At 37.2% G+C, this 20067-nt stretch overlaps 2 protein-coding genes and 1 long non-coding RNA gene across 14 annotated transcripts; 2 read left to right on the forward strand and 1 right to left on the reverse strand.

The window, feature by feature from the left end:
* The first annotated feature begins 153 nt into the window (after positions 1-153).
* On the forward strand, positions 154-7164 carry tbc1d31 (TBC1 domain family, member 31). 2 transcript variants are annotated; one of them, XM_043262102.1, is made up of 22 exons: positions 154-485; positions 573-719; positions 808-923; positions 1005-1183; positions 1253-1404; positions 1650-1809; positions 1897-2097; positions 2315-2482; positions 2621-2700; positions 2809-2955; positions 3072-3205; positions 3300-3433; positions 3516-3695; positions 4216-4448; positions 4540-4692; positions 4783-4918; positions 5284-5376; positions 5642-5782; positions 5946-6140; positions 6320-6473; positions 6578-6688; positions 6766-7164. In XM_043262102.1, exons 1-22 carry the CDS (start codon positions 412-414, stop codon positions 6909-6911), a joined length of 3234 nt encoding a protein of 1077 aa, XP_043118037.1. In that variant the 5' UTR covers positions 154-411; the 3' UTR covers positions 6912-7164. The 2 variants fall into 2 exon arrangements, with proteins under 2 accessions (XP_043118037.1, XP_043118038.1); XM_043262103.1 differs by lacking the exon at positions 2315-2482.
* A 924-nt stretch (positions 7165-8088) lies between these two features.
* Positions 8089-19036, forward strand: dync1i1 (dynein, cytoplasmic 1, intermediate chain 1). Of its 11 annotated transcripts, none has more exons than XM_043261257.1 (18): positions 8089-8249; positions 8921-9045; positions 9141-9255; positions 10988-11129; positions 11824-11829; positions 12095-12154; positions 12885-13000; positions 13117-13203; positions 13300-13462; positions 13718-13817; positions 14908-15033; positions 15384-15530; positions 15821-15934; positions 16023-16156; positions 16744-16888; positions 16973-17113; positions 18079-18204; positions 18391-19036. In XM_043261257.1, the coding sequence occupies exons 2-18, from the start codon at positions 8938-8940 to the stop codon at positions 18502-18504; spliced, it is 1944 nt and encodes a 647-aa protein (XP_043117192.1). In that variant the 5' UTR covers positions 8089-8249; positions 8921-8937; the 3' UTR covers positions 18505-19036. The 11 variants fall into 11 exon arrangements, with proteins under 11 accessions (XP_043117192.1, XP_043117194.1, XP_043117186.1 ...); XM_043261259.1 differs by having other exon boundaries at positions 11039-11129; XM_043261251.1 differs by having other exon boundaries at positions 13117-13462.
* Positions 17038-18481, reverse strand: LOC122360541. The gene is made up of 3 exons (XR_006252813.1): positions 18347-18481; positions 18042-18188; positions 17038-17158 (listed from the first exon to the last, which is right to left on the reverse strand). It is a non-coding gene; the product is annotated as an uncharacterized LOC122360541 (long non-coding RNA).
* Positions 19037-20067: the final 1031 nt, after the last annotated feature.

The following is a 20067-nucleotide window of genomic DNA, read 5'->3' on the forward strand; positions in this document are numbered from 1 at the left end:
TTCATTAAAATGCTGTATAAATCTTAATTTTTTATATATATATATGCATACATATTTACATACCTTCTTTTATTTTGTCACATAAGGTCACGTGACATTTCCTGGCAATTACTCCAATACCCATAATGCCATCAAGTGTTTACATACGTCACTTCCTCTAACTGAAACTTGCGTTTAGCTGCCTGCTTCTTTATTTAACAAACACTAGCAATCGCGTTAATGCTTTTGGTACTGATACGGTGAATGTCGACATGAGATTAAGTTTTAAAATCAAGCATAGCAGACATTCTTTAATGAATTTATGAAAATCGTTTGCAGTCATTGAATTTCCCGCTGAGATGCTCGTTTGAGGCGGGAGGCTGTTCGTTGGAGCAACTTAGTTGTCGAGTCTAAGTGTATAAGTGTTAAAAAATGCAAGTTACAGATATCGGGTCCAGAGAAGATGGAAAAATATGGCACAGAAAATCTGTATCACCAAAATATGGGTAAGTTTGACACATCTAGCTTGGAGCAAACTGTTTTTATGGAACGAGAAGAGATTAAATTTTGCGCTTAATGTCATGCGTTTCCAGCGTCTTGGCCAATGTGGTCCGAAACGCTTCTGCTCGTCAAACCAAGACGGTCCGATTCCTGCAAGTGGCTTTTGACACAACAGGAGAGTCGTTTCTTGCTGGTGATCATCATGGCAATATTTATATGTTTGACATTAGCAGAAACAGGTATATACTATATTCCCCCTTTTATGTTTTCATGTGTGATTCATTCTGTTGCTTAATCACGTATATTTTCGTTTGTCTCCTTGGACAGATTCAAGCTGGTCCAGAAAACAGGCCAGGCATGTACCGCTTTAGCTTTCAACTTGAGAAGAACCACAGAGTTCCTAGTTGCTCTGGCTGATTATTCGATTAAATGCTTTGATAAAGGTGAGACGCATTATTAGAGGTTTCTCATAAAGGCCTGCAAATGTTTAACTTCTTCTAAGAAGCGTGAACTACTGTTTCCAGACACCAGACAGCTAGTGAGCTGGATGCGGGGTCACGAAGGTGCCATTTCTTCCCTGTCCGTCCACAGTTCAGGGAGCTACGCCATCAGCACTTCCTCAGACACCGCTCAGCTCTGGAGCCTTGATACTTTTCAGAGAAAGAGGAAGCTCAATGTTCGTCAGTCTGTTGGCATACAAAAGGTAGACATCACTAATCTGTACGTAAGCATCATATTCTGCGTCGGTTCCTCATTTTTTATTTTTTGGTAGGTGTTCTTTCTTCCACACAGCAACACCATTCTCAGCTGCTTTAGTGACGACTCCATTTTTTCTTGGGAGAGCGACACACTTTTTTGCAAGTATCAGCTCCCTGTTCCACAGGACGGACCCAGAATACACTACAGGACTTTTGCTGTTACACAGTAAGACTGTAATACTTAGGCTGATGGTACATGGGGCAACTTTGGGCAATGTTGCCCTTAAAGGGCAGCCAGGTGAGTCACGGGGCGCACGACTGATTTAAATATAGAGAAATGTATTACCCATTTTCTATTGAAAAGTGCCCAAGCAACCCAAGAGCCCAAGTTACTTCATGTATCAGCCTTAGACTGTATATTTGCAGCGCACCGCCTGTTGTGTTGTAGGTAATCATTTTGTTTTGTTGTAGAGATGGAAAAACACTTGCTGCGGCTGGACGCACAAACTTGGTCCATTTGTGGTGTCTGGACACTCAACAGCTCCTGAGAGTAATGCATATGCCTCCAAAGGTCAAATCAGTAAGATTTGTGGATTTCCTCCCAGATAGTTTTGATGGCGGATCCAACCAGGTGCTGATCAGTAGTCTGCTAACCTAAAACATATTATTACCCAGTTTATTGGTTTATCGTGCAAACGACTAATACTGTAATATACAGATTCTAGGGGTTTTGAGCCAAGATGGCGTCATGCGCTTTATCAACGTTCAGTCATGCAAGCAGATCTTTGAAATAGGATCCCATGAAGATGCGATCACGTTGGCAGCCATTTGTCCTAAAGGCCACCATATCGTTGCTGTGATGGACAGTGGTGCCCTGAGAATCTATGACGTACGAAGCCTTAACCCAGAAATCAGTAAGGTAAATATCTACTTGTTCTCTATTAAATGTGTGTCAACACATTAGAAAGATTTCTCGACACAGCTTGCTATGAATTGCATTTTAAAATATGTTAAAGTATAATACAGTAAAAACAGTCAAATTGTGGTCAGATAAATACAGCCTTGATGAGCATTAGAAACGTCTTTCAAAAACATCAGAAACACTTTCCAACAGTTTTACTGTTTTGTTTGTGTAGCCTTCCCAGCCTTTGTTGAAACAGGTCACTAAAGGCAAAAGCAGTGAGGGATCAGGTTTAAAAATGAAGGTTTATACTGAGGCAGGTCAGCGTCCTGTGAAAACATCGGGACGCAGAATCCAATCTAGAGTTTTACCATCGGCTGTTTCCACACTGGATGACAAAGAGGTTATAATCGCTTTATTCAATGAAATTTTAATTAATTTGTGGGTTGTGCCTACGAGACTATCCATCTCATTCTCTTTCATCTCTCTTATTTACCTATGACCCAATCATAAACGCATCTAATAATTTTGTTTTGTGTAGAATGATTTGCCTAATGGCCTTAACAAGAAAAGGCTACAAACATTACTAAGAGCATTTGGAGAATACCCAGCCAAATACAGGTAACAGCGTAAATGTGTCATGCAGAACTGATGATGTTTCGTTGATTTTAATGTGAAGCTGTAGTCTGGGTCTCTACTTTATTTGTGTGTGTGTGTGTTTTCCGTCAGGATGTTCATTTGGCGTTCTCTGTTGCATCTACCTGAGAACCACGCAGCTTTCAGCAGTCTGACCGACAAAGGCCTGCATTCAGCATACATGTGCCTTCAGGAGCGCTACCCGATCAAAAGCCACAAACTACAGAGAGGCCTGCAGAGGTGGACACAGCAGCAATCAGTTGACTTCATTGTATACATATAGATTTGCCATCTACTTGTTAATGTCAATATCTTAAATTACATTAAAGTGTATCTTTTCATTTCCAAACTGCCAGAGTGCTGTCTGCTCTTGCTCACTGGGCGGCCATCTTCGGTGAGACTGATTATCTCCCTCTGCTGGCCTTCCCTTTCGTCAAGCTGTTTGAGAACAATCCACTGATCTGCTTTGAAGTAGTGGCCACTGTCATTGGTAGGTAGTGCTTTGCCACTGACTCTTTGGCAGCGATTCAATGATTTGGTCCATAGCTGAGAGACTTCAAGTGTCTTGAATTGTTCTTTTACAGTGAACTGGTGCCAGCACTGGTTTGAATACTTTCCAAACCCCCCACTTAATGTGCTCAGCCTGGCTGAGAACGTGCTGGCCCATCATGATAAAGAATTGCTTCAGCATTTTGTTGTCTGCAGAGTTACCTCACAGGTAAAAGACTTTAACGTCAATGTTGATATGACATAGACAATGATAAAACAAATGCCATACATACTGTGCTTCTCTTCTCCAGCTGTATGCATGGCCTCTTCTGGAGACCCTGTTCTCTGAGGTTCTGATGAGAGAAGAGTGGCTGAAACTGTTTGACAATGTTTTCTCAAATCATCCCTCCTTTCTTCTAATGGCTGTGGTGGCATATGTCACCTGCTGCAGAGCACCACTGCTGCTTTGTACTGACAAGAAGGACTTTGAGGTATATTTAGTTTGCTCACTGGCCATTTTAACTAATTTTATGAAAAACAAATGTGGCTTTTTGCTTTTAGGGGTTTTATTTGTTTTTATATAAAAATAATAATAATATTATAAAACAATAAATTAATTAAATGACAGTAAAGGCTATTTTGTAACAATGTATTTCATTCTTTTGAACTTTATCACAGTTTTCTCAAAAATATTAAGATGTTTTGAACATGGATAATAAAATCAGTATATTAGAATTATTTTAGATTGTGTATGAAGACTGAAGTAAAGGCTGCTAAAAATGAATTACAATTTAAAATATCAAAACAGAAAAAAAAGTTAATTAGTTTATTTCACAATATTACTGATTTTACTCTATTTTTAATCAAATAAATGCAGGCTTGGTGAGCATGAAATAATTTTTTAAATGATTATGTGTTGTTGTTGTTGTTGTTGATGATGATGATGATGATGATAATAATAATTTATTATCAAATGCATAAATGACATCCATTCTTTCTTCTACCATGTAGTACTTTTTCCATCATCGGAACAGCTTGGACATTAATGCTATGCTGAAGGAAGCCTATCGATTGATGGACAGCACCCCTGCGGACATCCATCCCAGCACTGCGTTGAGTGACTTTGAACCTCTGACACAGGGCCAGTACCCCATTTTCAACAAATACCCCACCTTCATAGTGGAGTACCAATCCCAGGAACGTGAGAGGATCCGGGAACAAGAAGTGGAATATCTAAGGGAGAGGTGCAAAATTTCCTTCCTTTGTATTAGTGATATTAACTCAGTTTTTCGTATTGCACATATTACAAAACATTTTTCCTTTTTTGTCTGTAAGACAAGAGGTTCAGGAGCTGCACGCTGAAGCGATCAGACAGCAGGCTGAGTTTGAGGCCTGGTACAAACAGCAGGAGTTGCTACTGCAAGGAGAAGAGCAACGTAGAAGGATCCTACAGGAAGAGGAGAGTAAACTTGCTCAACAGAGAGCCAGGTGGGTCTCCCTCCATCTGCTAAACCTCTTATGATCTATTTTAATAGTATGTTCATTCAGAGTTCACCTGACGAAATCTTCTCTGCTCAGATTGGCTGCTATGAAGCGTGAGCTGAAGGTGAAGGAGCTCAATCTGATTGATTGTTCTAGAAGGCGTTTTCTTAAGCACCAGCAAGATCAGCGCAGGATACAACTCAAGAGACTAGATGATGAGATCCAAAGAAAGGTACTCGTGTGTTGTTGGTTTACTTTTGATTATGGAAATTAATCGGATTACTTTTTTGTTTTAGAAGTTTGAGGTTGGTAAGATTTTTTCACATTTTGTATTTGACAGAAGTCATTTTCATCAAGGCTGCACTTCTGTGATCTGCAGTATAAAACTATTTATTGTAATGCATCCTACAAATAAAATTTCCTTTCAAAAGAAACCCAAAAAAATTAGCTGACCCCAGAATTTTCAGTGATAGTATGTTTCCCAAATAGTAAATGTATTTAAAATGTATTTAGTATTTAAGTTTGGAAAATTAGAAAGACAGGTAGAAGTTCTGTAAAGTTATTTCTGCAAATTCTTTACATTTTTCTCGTACTTAGATGGCGCTGCGAGATCAGGAGACGGCGACTGCTGTTCAAGATATAGAAATAAGACAGATGGAACTTGATGCACAGAGACAACGGTTTGAACAGGTTGGCTCCTGTAAAAACGTTACTTCTTTGTGACTGTACGAGGAATGTCCAATCCTTCTCCTGGTTGGCTATCTTGATGCAGAGTTTAGCTCCAACCTGCCCCGACACACCTACCAGAAAGTGTCATGTAATCCAGAAGACCTTGATTAGCTGGTTTAGGATTAGGTGTGTTTAATTAGAGCTAATTCTGCTGTAAGGTGGGTCACCAGGAGCAGGATCAGACAGTCCAGAGGATCATATCCAATCATTATGTTTTGGCTGCTAGCAACTGGCCAAAGAGCAAGATCGAGTGACTCAAACGGTGAGAGCAGAAGTGGATACGAGGAGACGCAAGGCTGAGATCGAAGATTCTACATTTCAAAACTTCATTCAGGAAGATGCAGACGTCAGCCAGACAAACAAGAAGGTGCAATTTTCATGGAGTGCATATGATTATCTTTGATAGTAATCTTACTCCACCCTTCTCCTGTTTCCTTTCTGCATTTCTTTTCTTTTTGCTTAAAAGACTTACGCGTTGCAGCTGAGTAAAGTTTGGACGAGACTGATTTTGAAAGTTGAAACCCTTTCAGATGCTGGAAGAGTCTCTGGCAGAGGTGGGTCAGAGGGAGGTGGATGCTGAATGGCAAACCGAGGTGATCAAGCGACTGGAGAAAGCGAAGCAGAGGCAGGAGAAGCAAAGAGAGCGACTTGTGAACCTCAGCAAACAAACACGTGCTAAAGAGGAAGACGTAGTGCAGCTGATGCTGGAAGTTGAGGGAAAGCAGGTGAGAATTCACATGATAAGGGCGTGATCGCATTAGCCACATTTCATGTTGTCAGTGCGGTAGTGATGTATGTAACACGGCTGAAACAGAAGCCATTTTCAAACCAAGCGGCTTTCTATTGGTCATTGTGGTGAATCAATACAACATGTAGAAACCCAACAACATTGTTTTGGTCTCAGTGGGATGATGTAGTAGCTAAGCAAGCTACACTGGAGGAGGAAAGACGGGCGGCTGCCACTGTTGACGCCCAGCGGAGGTCACTTATCTCTCAGGAAACAGAAGAGACTGAGAAACATCACGGCAAGCTGCAAAAGAGTCTAGAGAATTCATTAAGTGAGTTAAGACAAAATTACTTCCTTGTGAGGATAGAATCAGTTGAAAAAGTCTTTTAATAAAGTTTTACAAAAGGTAATCAAGTTATTTGTTTGTGTTTGTAGATCATCAAAGGAGGCTCAGATCTCCCTGCTCGTCGAGAGGCCTGCTGCACAAGACCCAGGGCGAGACCCCCAACACTTCCTCGATCAATCAGTCAGACCATTCTACTGGCTGTGAGTATTATTTTAACTGTCATAACCAAACATAATGAAGCAACAAGATCTCTGCCATGTGCACTGCTGCTTTATAGTTTCTTTAGATCGTTGCCGAGGGGAGCTTGACTCTAAGGAAAGGGAGTTGATGCAGGAAATCAGAGAACTGAGGACGAAATTAGCTGCCAGAGCCAGAGCGACTGACTTCATCTCGCCGTCGACCAGCTCTGTACACTCTCACTGACAACGTGGTCACCACCAACCAGTGTGTGTGGAGCCAGTCACACGTTAAAGAGGATCTGAACGAAAATCACTTTAGATCATTTGACAAGCATGCATATTTTGTGCTTGCTTTAGTGGCATTAATCTGGATGTAGACCTGTTCATCAATTTCAGATTTATTCTTATAACAGTTTTAATATTTTGTAAATGTTTTTTATTGTTTGTATTTTTTTTGTACAATCTTTCTCATGTTTTTGTGTTTAAAAATGAAAAATGTCAATAAATTAATAAAAAATGACATATAATTGAACAGTTTTAAAGGTTTACTTTTGATTACATTTGAATGTTTATTTATTTTTTTGAAAGTATTCCTGCAATGTAAAGCTAATTTTAATGTTTTTAAAAGAAATCTATTAAGCCAATCACGGTTGCATTTATTTGATAAAAATGCCACAACATTGAAATATTAACCATTTTATGTAGCTTAATATGTTTGGTATAGTTATGTTTTAAATGTCATTTATTGCAATGATTCAACACCCCCACCCTCCTCTGTGTAACATGATTCTAAATGTCTTATAATTTTCCTGCTACTTTATTTAAAATAATATTTGGAAAAGTTAAAATTTTGTAACTTTATAATTGTTTATACTGTCCCTTTGATACGTTTAATGCATTTTTGCTAAATCAAAGTGTATATATATATATATACATACATGTGTGTGTGTGTATATATATATATATATATATATATATGTGTGTGTGTGTATATATATATATATATATATGTGTGTGTGTGTGTATATATATATATATATATGTGTGTGTGTGTATATATATATATATATATGTGTGTGTGTGTATATATATATGTATATATATATATATATATATATGTATATGTATATATGTATATATATATATATATATATATATATATATATATATATATATATATATATATATATATATATATATATATATATATATATATATATATATATATATATGAGAACGCCAAATGAACATCCTGACGGAAAACACACACGAACAAATAGAGTATATATATGCTGATAAACACATGTGAGTGTTTTCTGTTTATACACCTCACTATTACCGCTCATTTCTGATGACGAGCCGTCGCGCGTCTGCCCGTTGTTGCTGGGAGGCGTTGATGACGTATCGGCGGCATCGAGCACTTCCGGCTTTTGGGTGCTGATGAGACTGAAGTGAACTGGAGATGCTTTGTGTTTTCATTTAGCTGTTGATGCTCATGTGTAGATTTATAGCCTTTTATTTCAGCATTTACGCGACAGAGCGCAGCAGACTTTGTCCTGGTTTGGTCGAAGTAAAGAAGACGGTATAGTTCAGTTACTATGTTTTATCGCATAGCTTACCACAGGCTTTGTTGCGGACTATATCGACGCTTTCATTGAAATGCAACGACAGTCTTTTGTGAATGAACGGGATTTTGTTTTTAGTGTACCTGTCTGTGTTTTCTGTTTTTATCTCTCGTCAGTAGCGCATTTATAGACCACATTCATCTCATTTCGGAATATAAGGAGAGCGGGCAATGCAATATAATGTAATTTTCCACATCCGTTTTTAATTCTCCGTGTAGGAAGTTCACCAAACAGATTCACAGACAAGTTTAAATTTTACATTTTAGTTTGTATTCATTTGCTAATTTGTTAACATATTACAGCTGTATCATTGCATATAGTTTTAAAATAGCTTTAAAATAAATACATTTAGTTTTCATTCAGACACAATACGTTTATGGGTGCATCAGACTAATAGTGCTTTACAAAGGCTGACCTTCTCATTAAACGTTAAAAGTAAGCTGGATGTATTTAACTTCACCCAAATACATAATGTATACAGTGCATACCTTTAATCAAGTGACAGATTGTCTTTAACGTGTCTCTCTCCGTCAAAAGTTTGTGTGGCATAATTAATGTACGTTGAAGCATGACAATGTTAATGCGCCAGTACTAAACTGAAAACTAAAATTGTGCGTACTATACATAGATTGAACGACACAGAAGATGGCTGATAGAAGTGACCTGAAAGCTGAGCTTGAGCGCAAAAAGCAGCGCTTAGCCCAGATCCGAGAGGAGAAGAAAAGAAAGGAGGAAGAGAGAAAGAAAAAAGAGGTTGGTGCTGTTTTTGTTGGATATCAGAGCCATTTATGGTTTTATCACCTGCATATGTCTTTTATGTGGCACTCAATGATTGACCTGTGATGCAGTCTGAGATGCTTCAGAGGGCTGAGAATGTGTCTGAAGACTCAGATCTGGACAGAAAGAGAAGAGAGACAGAGGCACTCCTGCAGAGCATCGGGATTTCACCAGAACCACCTTTAGGTATGTGTCACTGAACATACAGCTGTCTGTGCATGTACATAATCTGTGTGAGATACATCGTTATGAATGTGCATGCCACCTGCTTGAATGAACTGAGAAAAGGAATCAGCAAAAGAAAAAAGTGTACATCTCACTCAGCAGTCTGTAGTGCTATATCAGGCCTTCCCCTAAACTTGTGAAAAAGAACTACAGTATAGTTTTAAAAGAGAATACTCAATATACTTTATATTTTAGCATATGTTATATTTATATATCTATTATATATAGTATATCGTATATTTCTGAGTATTCCTACAATATAATATCTGTGGACTTGTAATTAAATAAAATATCAAGTACACTTTAAATTTGTAATGAATGCAATTAGCTAAACCTGGCTAAGTACTTTGTAAACCACTTAAGCAGAACTTTTTACATGTAATTTTATAACAAAAAGGTCCATCTTTTTTTTTTTACTCTATAATAACTCTCACCTCTCTGAGACCTGACGACACCCCCGCTGTTTCTCTTTTTATTCAGTTAGCCACATACTGAAACTGTAGGTTTATTTAAACCTCCCCAGTTGTAAATTTAAAGTTAATCCTTAATTGAGTTTAAAGTTCTTAAATATAAAATAAATCAATTATCAAAATGATGGTTTAAATGTAAACCTACTTATTTTTAAACAAGGTTTAAAGTTTGGTGCAACAGGATTATTAGATAAACCTTAATTTAATCTAGATTTAAGATTTAATCCTTGTTGGTGCAACCCACCCCCTAGTGGCTTTTGAATATGTTAAATGCACAGTTTTTTATAGTAATGTAAAATATTTTGTTTTTTAAAACTTGTATATAATTGCATTGGTTAACTTGCAGTTTAGTACTGTAAAAAATATATTAACTTGAAATATAATATTGAATAATATACTACAGTTATAATTAATCAAGGACTTTACATTTTAGTACATTAGTGAACATACTTTGCAGTTTGTGCACTTTGAAGCATACTTTGTGCATCATTTAAGCGGGTTAAAACAGTCATTCTTTTAAAGTATATTTAAGTGGTATTTTTTAATTAATAATATCAGTTGCAGTTTATATTATCAAGTGCAGTTTTGTAAATATACTTTTATTTGAGGTGCACTACAAGTGCATATTCAATATAACCTAGCACACTTCTTTTTCAAAAGAGTATGGTTCATGTTAGACCGGTTTATACTTCTTTTATACAAAGGGCATGTTGCTTCGGCTTGTATTTGAATCCAGTGTTTTGTTATGTTTTGTTTTTTGGGATCTTGTTTGAGGGAATGTCTTGTGACCTCTCTTAAATGTTAGCTACTTTTAAATCCGATCAGATTTTACGTCATTTGAGATTTACATACAAGTTAGGTCATGGATTCATCCCCAAAACCATTACTACACTTTTTACTATACGGTATGAATATAAGGATGTTATTTAATATACAGTTTAATGAACTCCTGTCATTTACACGTTGGCTGTACTTGAAGCAGACTTGACTCAAACTCTGTTAGATTTATAAGGTGGTATCTGATGTAAAATTGCAATTATTACAATTAGATTAAAAGATTTTTTAACATTAAAGATTTTTAACGTTATAGAGAGAAGTGAAATTCGCTTGACAATCTCTCCTGTTGTTTTTCCTTTTGGATTTTTTTTTCTCTCTTTGATTTGACCATTTCAATCCATTCTGTTCATTTTGATTTGCCTCTGTCTGCCACTGCTGGCCATCAGTGCAGCCACTGCAGCTTTTAACATGGGATACCTGTTATTTTCATTATTTAGTCCCAACCCCTATGTCTCCCTCTTCGCAATCAGTGAGCCCACCCAGTGAAACTGGAAGTCAGGAGTCCATAGATGGAGGGACAGTGGGAAGGTATGAACTATACACTGTGTACACAGATTCAACACTGTATAGATAAAATGTGATCTATTTGAAAATATATTTATATTCGCTGATATATGAATGTTATAATGTTAATGTAGGCATTTTCAAGCTGAATTCTACCAATGTTCTAGGAGGTCTAAGCCAAATTTAAGGGTTAACTAAAATATTTCTTTTTAGAAATGTTAAAGCTTACAGTAGAAATGTAAAAAAAAAAAAATTTTGAATATACACTGGATATATTTATATATATCACAATATTAGAAATGATCTAAAAAATACAAATATTCAGCAATTTCTAGATAATATTTCAAATTATTTAAAAAAAAATAGATTTTATTGTTTTTTTCTTTTGCACAGTATAAATGGCTCTTTATATAGTAACTGCTTTTGTATTTGAAGAAGAGGGTCTCTCTGAATATGATCATTTTTGGCAACAGTTATTCCTGTTGTAAAGGATATGAGAATAAAATGATGCATTCTAATTAATTTTATGCAGTATTTTGGGGATTAAATATTTAAGATGAAATTATTTAATAGATAATATGACTTCTTTTAGGAAGTTGTACATTATTTCTTAAGTCATGACTCATACAAGTTTTGAGTTATTTTATTATTATTTTGTTTCCGTAAGACTAAGTCTAATATTTTTCCTTTTCCCTACATCTTTTGTTGGGGACATCAGATATCGGTAAGGAGAACTGTTGATGTTATCATTGTTAGGTCCTGGCATTCATGAAGCATCACCCATCAGTGGACGTGGTTCTGTTGTAGCTGGTTTAGAGTATGATGCCACAGTCTATATGTGATCTCATCTAAGAGACAGCGTGTTGTCTGATGTAATCATGCATGAAAGAGGGTTATGCACCGTTGGTGAAGCTGCAGGACCTAATCATGCATGATCTTAGTTTCATCCTTTCTAACCATTATATGATATATTCTTCTGACCTCTCTAGGACGTTACAGTGGGACACTGACCCCTCGGCTCTTCAGCTTCTCGCAGACTCGGTTCATGGGTGAGACTGCCACCTCAAATTTCATTCACAATATTAAAGAATACATAGAGTGTCAACAGAATGAATGTTGAATGAAGCCAAACTGACAATTCTGCCATTTCTCACCCTCAAGATGTTCCTAACCTTTATGAATTTCTTTCTTCTGCTGAACATAAAAGAAGATATTTTGAAGAGTCTGGGTAACTAAAGTTTCTGCGCTGCAAAAAAAGCTTTTCTATCTTAGAAATTTTTTTTCGTCCTGTTTCCAGCCAAAATATGTAGAAATTCTTAAAACAAGATAATAATTCTTACTTATTATTGTAAGTAAGAATTATTGTTTTGTTTTCAGAGAAGAAAATTAAGTGAGTTTTTGCTTGAAACAAGCTAAATAATCTGCCAATGGGGTAAACTAAATAATCTTATTTCAAACAGAAAGCAAGATTATTTTTCTTACTCCATGCATGGGCAGATTTTTTAGCTTGTTTCTGTAATTCTAACTTGTCTAGAAAATCTTTCTTGATTTAAGAATTTTTTATTTTGAAAACAAGACAAAAAAAATCTAAGTAAAGCATGGTTTTCAGTGTGGTCTCCATTGATTTCCATAGATTTTTTCTTCAAAATATCTTCTCACAATATATCCTACAAGACACTCACAACTTCAGGGGAGGGAAAGGCTTACAGGTCAAAGGCAAAAGAAAAAACTAACTAAATAAAAACAACACATTCAAACAGTTTGGGCTTGCTTTCCTAGGTGCAGGATGCAAAGGCTTGGTGCATCAAAAATTGTTCAAATTGATTTCATGCCAAAAGAACTGGTGACATACTCTAAAGAGACACAGACCCCTGTCGCATCTGATCAGCCTGAAGGTAAAGAGCTGTTTTAATTCTGTTTAATAATTAATGCGGATATAAAACTTAACAGTGGCTTTACCGACAAAACAAATGCCCCGCTGCTTAAACTTTCCAATGACTATTTTACACAGAAGAGGAGGATGAGGAGCTGACAGTGACCAAACCTGAGTCTGTGCCACAGCAAGAAGAAGAGCAGAACTCTCAGGAGGCCGAAGAAGGCAAGAAGAATCAGTTTAAAAAAAAAAATATATATATATACATTTTTAAAAGACGTATAACATATATACAGAGCTGTATGAATATGTGTGTCTTAGATCAACCTAGAGAACTGACCAACGAGGAAAAAGAGCAGATTATTCACTCAGAGGATTTCCTGTTTTTCTTCGACCAAAGTATCCGAGTAATGGAGCGTGTGCTGGCCGAGGATACGGACATTTTCTTTGACTACAGTGGGCGAGATATGGAGGACAAAGAAGGGTCAGCTGAGGCTTATGTAACAGTCATACATGCACAGAGTCCCACATGATTACAGAAAAGTTATTCATTAGATGGTACTAGACAGGTTTGTTTAACCTAAAGTAGGATGATGCTGTCTTAATGGTTTGAAATCAGGTTTAATGAGGTGACCCAGAAACTCAAGAGGTGCACTCAGCCTCAAGTGACTCCTGGGAAACTTACTGTAAATTGCTTTGGATGATTGTACCGGAATGCAAAGGTTTGTTTTGTTATCAGGGACATGCAAGCCGGATCAAACTTGTCTTTTAATCGACATTTCTATGATGAGCACTGGTCCAAACATCGAGTCGTCACTTCCTTGGATTGGTCACCGCAGGTAATTTATTCATTAATCAAGTTAACATAAGCAGTGCTGCTTAGTAACGGAGTACATTTAATCTGAATTATGTTCTCAGACTCCAGTATGTAATTGTAATTCTATTACATTTTGCGGCGCTTATAATAAGATATCAGTTGATATGATTTCATGTTATTCACACAGTGCTGGTTAATTATTTGTCATTTATTGATTCAACCTAGTTGTTATTTTTTTTCTCTTTAAAACTTTTCATTCTAAAAATCTTCACCACTTATACACATTTATACAATTTTGTGGAATCATTTATTTATTTATTTGAATTTAAATCTTTTATGGTTTCATAATAATTATTAGCTTTTCACTCACAAACCCCCTGCAATTTTTTTTTCGCAAAGCCCAGTTTGAGAAACATTGATGTCATGTTTAATGCACTTCATGGTTACAGCAAAGGATGTAACATATCTGACCCTGGACAACGAAACAGTTATAAGTATAAGTATAAAAATAATCAATTTTTTCTTTTGTGCCAAATATCATTATGATATAAAAATCATTTTCCATGAAGATATTTTGTACATTTCCTACTGTAAATATATCAAAACTTAATTTTTGATTAGTAATATTAGCATTACAAAGAACTTTATTTGGACTTATTTACAATATTCAAAGGAAAGCTTGTTTATTCAGCTCTTAGAAGAACCTCAAAATATGACCCTTATGAGGCCAGATGTTTTCTTTCTTTCTCTTTATATATATATCTATATGGTGCATAGTAATCCAATTCAAATCTATGTGGTAAACATATTAGATGAAAAAAAAATCTTACAGTAATCAAAAATTTGTCAGAATACATCGGCTAATATGTGTAATCCAACAGATTACGTTATTAACCAGTTTTTATCATGCAATCTATAATCAGTAACAGACTCCAATTTGCAAGTAATCTAGCCAGCACTGAATATAAGCATGCTCAATGCAAACGTGTTACTCACAAATAAAAGAACCCCAGTACCGGAGTGGGTTTATTGCATAGATCCATGATATCCGTAATATGTCTAAAGATTTTGACATGTAGCACGTTGTATTCAGTCGCATGTTCTATTTGCAGTATCCTGAATTGCTAGTGGCCTCATACAACACTAATGAGGATGCACCTCATGAACCAGATGGAGTTGTGCTGGTCTGGAATATGAAATTTAAGAAGATGACCCCCGAATACATATTCCACTGTCAGGTCTGAATTCCCATCGCTTCCTAATAAATAACCCTCAATGGTTGAATGTTGTTCCTCTCAGCAGCATTTCAATATACTGTAATACTATTTTTTAATTATATACTGAGCATGTGTTTGAGTAATGAGCTTTTAATGAACAAAAAGTGAACCTAAACTGAATTTCTATTATTAAAATACACAAAACAATAGAGCTTTCAAATGTTCTCATTGTCTGTACGATCACATTGTACAAACCGGCCTTGATGGAGGTCGGGTTGGCATCGTACTTGCCAAAAAAATAACTGTAGCAAAGAGAAATTTAATTACCGGTGCATTCAACCAATAATGCACTATATGGTTTTTCTTTGTAGTCCTCAGTGATGTCAGTTGGCTTTGCTCAGTTTCATCCCAACTTGGTAATTGGAGGCACTTACTCGGGACAGATAGCACTGTGGGACAATCGAAGTCACAGGAGGACGCCAGTGCAACGGACGCCCTTGTCTGCAACTGCACACACCGTAAGACACACATCAATTACAGAACAAATGGTTAAAAATGCAATGCAGTGCGTTGGTGGTTCAACAGTTAAAAATCTGAGCAGAAAACACTAATGTTGCCAGGTCATTGAGGTGACCCAGAAACTGAAGAGCTGCACTCACCTCAAGATATTCCTGAGAGACTTTTCAAAATGCATTTTAGGAGAATTAAAGACTGTTTTTTATTGTATGGCAAAACAGTTCATTATTAGTCTTGGAAAAATATTGTTATCGTCAATGTATATGACAAAAGTATCACGTGTTTTTTGCAGCATCCTGTATACTGCGTGAATGTGGTTGGAACACAAAATGCCAACAACTTGATTACAGTATCCACAGATGGCAAGATGTGCTCCTGGAGTCTGGACATGCTCTCACAGCCTCAGGTGTCCAGATAACACATTTTGACCGATTGAATTATTGTAAAATCGAGCGATATTAAACAATACATTATATGTCTGCTGTTACTCGCAGGAGAGTATGGAGCTGATCTACAATAAGTCAAAGCCGGTGGCCGTCACTTGTATGGCCTTCCCTGCGAGTGATGTGAATAACTATGTGGTAGGAAGCGAGGAGGGCACCGTTTACACAGCTTCCCGCCATGGAAGGTCAGTTCCTGCAGCTTAACATATTAATAACAGAGTTTTTACATTTGGGTTAACTATTCTTGTACATTAAAGAGGTCATATCCTGTGTTGCATTGTGAAAGTGAAACTACTTTGTTAGCTTGTTGTTTGTCATTTCTCGATCACACATTCAGACATGGTGTTATGTTAACACAATGTGTAAAAAGTCATTATAATCAGTGAATATTTCCCCACTGGGTGCAACAAATGCCTCATTTATAATGGTTTTTAGAGTTTTGGTGTCATAGCGCCGGGACACAGCATCATGCTATGTTGATTTCCGTCAGACGCTTGCGGTATTCGGCCAATCATGATGCACTGGATAGCTGGCCAATCAGAGCACGCCTTGCTTTTTTAGAATAATGAGCTTTATACAAATCAACCCGTTTCAGGAAGGCGAGGCTTAGAGGATAAACAATAATAAAATCATGTTTTGTTTTTACCTTAAACTGCACACACAAATGCACAAAATAATGCTCTTTTTAACACCATCATATGACCCCTTTAAAAACTCTTGACGAAAAACAACTTTACTATTACCCTGAACTTGCCTAACTCGTCCCATGCAGCAAGGCTGGTATTGGTGAAATGTTTGACGGGCATCAGGGTCCTGTTACTGGTATCAGTTGCCATAATGCTGTGGGTCCAGTCGACTTCTCCCACCTCTTTACCACTTCCTCATTTGACTGGACAGTCAAACTGTGGTCAACCAAAGTAAGATTTGTTTTAGAATTTGTGTGTTGCTCTGTATGTATTTTAATCATGTAGCGTTATGTAACTATTCCATCTCTCTGACAGCATAACAAGCCCCTGTATTCCTTTGAAGACAATGCAGACTATGTTTACGATGTCATGTGGTCTCCAGTACATCCAGCGCTGTTTGCTACAGTGGATGGCAATGGTCGCCTGGACCTCTGGAACCTCAACAACTACACAGAGGTCAGCACTGCAGCTCATTGTATTCTTCACTCAGCCGACTGTCTTCTGTATTATATAAGGATATTATATTAGGATAATATTAAGAATATGTTTTCATTTTCCAAAATAGTTGTCATTAATGTAAATTATTAAATGAAATTATATATGCACCGCACAAAATGTTTGGGATAAGTATGATTTTTATGTAAATCTATAAGATGTCTTATGCTCATCAAAGCTCATAAATAGTTTGTTTGATCGAAAATCCAGTAATATTGTGAAATATAATTATAATCTTTAAAAAACTGTTTTGTGTTTTAGTATATTTTAAATGATTTCTGATGGCAATTACTCCTGTGTAATAACATATATCATGTTTTATTTTATTAACAAACAACTTTAATGATTACATGCAACTTATTAAATTGAATAATGCCAAATCAAGTCTAAAAATGCAGCCTGAGTCATACATTTGAATTACAGTATATAAAATATAGCTATGTAGCTATTGCTTCAAAATTCATGGAGTGATTAAATTATAACAAGAGTTATCAAAACAGTTACATTTCACTTAAATAAAACATAGCAAAACATGCCACTGGGATTCAGTAGTTGGGAAACAATAATTGCTACAGTACAAATCTAAACTAATTACTATGTACACAAATCCTCCAATAACAAATTACAATAAACTTTTAATATATATCATGATATTAATTCACAGTTATCCAATGATAAACACAGAAAAATATAATCTCAAAGAATACATCTAATATGCGCACATGATAATTCAAAATTAAAAAGAACCACTGAATAAACCAAAAAAAAAACAAAGGTGGTGTGTGCGACAGGGTATCTTTTAGCCCAGCTTGAACTGCCTTTAATTGATATCTGTGTGCTGATTGGACAGCAGCTAAATCATGTTTCCAAACTATTTTTTTACACTTACATTTCCGCTCCCAAAACAAGCTTTCTGTGTGTACCAGGTGCCATCAGCAAGCGTGACAGTGGAGGGAGGGTGCGCGCTGAACCGGGTCAGATGGGCATCAGGGGGCAGAGAGGTGGCCGTGGGTGATTCAGAGGGCCATGTCTGGATCTATGACGTGGGAGAGGTAATAACACCTACATTATGACTACACGAGCAGTTTATCACTCTGAAATTTTCGGATGAACTATAAATATTTGCGCTCAAATTTAAGCACACGAACTGATCAAACAAGGTGCAAATTTCAACAGTCGCTAATTGTGCTCTACCGTGAAGATGTGATGCAGAAGTCGGTTGTATCTGTCCATTTTAGCAGTTGGCCGTGCCACATACAGACGACTGGAGCAAATTTGCCCGTACGCTCATGGAGATCCGTGCTAACCGAGGAGATGGAGAGGAAGAAGGTGCTTTGGAGCTACCTGCTTAAGACACACACACACACACACACACACACGTTTACATTCAGTGAGAAACACATAAAGATATGCTGAAACAGATGCTTGATATAAAGCGAGTGAATCACACTTATCCGCTGCTGTGATCACAGTCTTTTTTTTTTTTGCCTACAAAAGTCTATCTATAGCATGGGTGTTAATTAGCAATAACTTCTCTTCCAATGCTAATAGTTAAATCCAGAACACGTTCAAGTGAATGGGCTTGATCTAAACATATATCTAGGGCTTGCAGTGACTATATAGGAGTGAGCCAATGTGATCATACTGTATCAAAACAGCAGTGCCAGAATTACAGCTTATTTTACTTAAGCGCGAGGACAAGGTCGTACGGAGATACACGGAGAATGCATTGACCGTAATGTAAAAATATATTACAGCAAAACTTATGAATGTGACTCTTTTTCCTTTGACCTTTTATGTCGTATGTGTGCGTAATTTAATACCAACTGCAGCATAAAGCAAATGTAAAGCGTGAACTTACAATAAAGGTCATTGTGTCTCAAATCGTGTGTGAATCTTCATTTAAGGAGTAATTTGTCCAAAGTGCGGGTGATAAAAAAAGTTTGCCTGTCAATGTCATATCACTCCGTGATGTTTCGTGTCATTAAACCTTTTATCTTTAATCACAACGACAACAGATTCCTTGTTATCCAGGTTTTTCTTTTTTTCCTCCATCATCAGCAACTTTCATGGACGCACACGGCCGCACGTAGAAGGCGGGATCCTGTTACCATGACAATTACGTCAATATTAGTGTCGGGTAACTAAAGGTCAAACTAAAGACAAGCCAGAGACGGAAGGAAACAGGCTCGGAATGGCGGAGACTAAAGGTTTTTTGCAGCAGAAGCCGGAGGAAATCACAGTAATAAACTGTGGGTTAATCGCGTTATCGCTTGAACGGCGGCGCTTTGTCTAAATCGAACAGGATACCCATATGTTACGAGGTACTGGTGCGGCGGGAAGGACAGTCCATGCTAGTTTTGTCTGTAAATTGGAGCAAAGCTGTAGAGCGTAGCTACCGTTAGTTAGCCTTGCTGTGTTGTTCCGTTTAGAAGCAGGATGACTTTTGCTAACTCTGAGTGCTGTGTTAGACACAAACCCTACGCCTGGACGGCTCTAGGTCGCTTTTGTGAGGGTAAAATGCAGTGCAGCTATCGCTCGACTGTTTGCTTCCTCTTCACCCAACTTGGTAGCCGATAGCAACACAAGCTTACTTGGTGCAAGTTCTTCTTATCATTACAACTCTTTACGCGCGGTAGACTGTGCTCGAGACCGTCTCAAAATTGACCGATTTTCCCGTCCCCGAGCAGAGAAACAAGGTTGACCCAATGTCAGTCTGCAAACACCAAGGTTTTTTGTCACAACTGTTGTTTCTCCCCTCACTCGAGCTCGGGTCGCGCGGGGCTGTTATTCACGGTGATGCTCGCACGCAGGGACCGCGCTTCCAGTCGTTTGTTGTTTTAAATTTATAACTTGTGTTGAAGACGAAAACCTCGTCTAAACCGACGCGAGCACGTTTGCGTCAAGTGTCTGTG

The sequence above is a fragment of the Puntigrus tetrazona genome, chromosome 16 (genome assembly GCF_018831695.1).
Source record: "Puntigrus tetrazona isolate hp1 chromosome 16, ASM1883169v1, whole genome shotgun sequence".
NCBI lineage: Eukaryota > Metazoa > Chordata > Actinopteri > Cypriniformes > Cyprinidae > Puntigrus > Puntigrus tetrazona.

Coding starts and splice junctions, on each gene's coding strand:
- tbc1d31 (XM_043262102.1), top strand. CDS start 412: ATGCAAGTTACAGATATCGGGTCCAGAGAAGATGGAAAAATATGGCAC. Junction 924..1,004: donor GATTAAATGCTTTGATAAAG/GTGAGACGCATT, acceptor TACTGTTTCCAG/ACACCAGACAGCTAGTGAGC. Junction 6,474..6,577: donor GAGTCTAGAGAATTCATTAA/GTGAGTTAAGAC, acceptor TTGTGTTTGTAG/ATCATCAAAGGAGGCTCAGA.
- dync1i1 (XM_043261251.1), top strand. CDS start 8,938: ATGGCTGATAGAAGTGACCTGAAAGCTGAGCTTGAGCGCAAAAAGCAG. Junction 15,531..15,820: donor TGTCTGCAACTGCACACACC/GTAAGACACACA, acceptor TGTTTTTTGCAG/CATCCTGTATACTGCGTGAA. Junction 16,157..16,743: donor ACAGCTTCCCGCCATGGAAG/GTCAGTTCCTGC, acceptor CGTCCCATGCAG/CAAGGCTGGTATTGGTGAAA.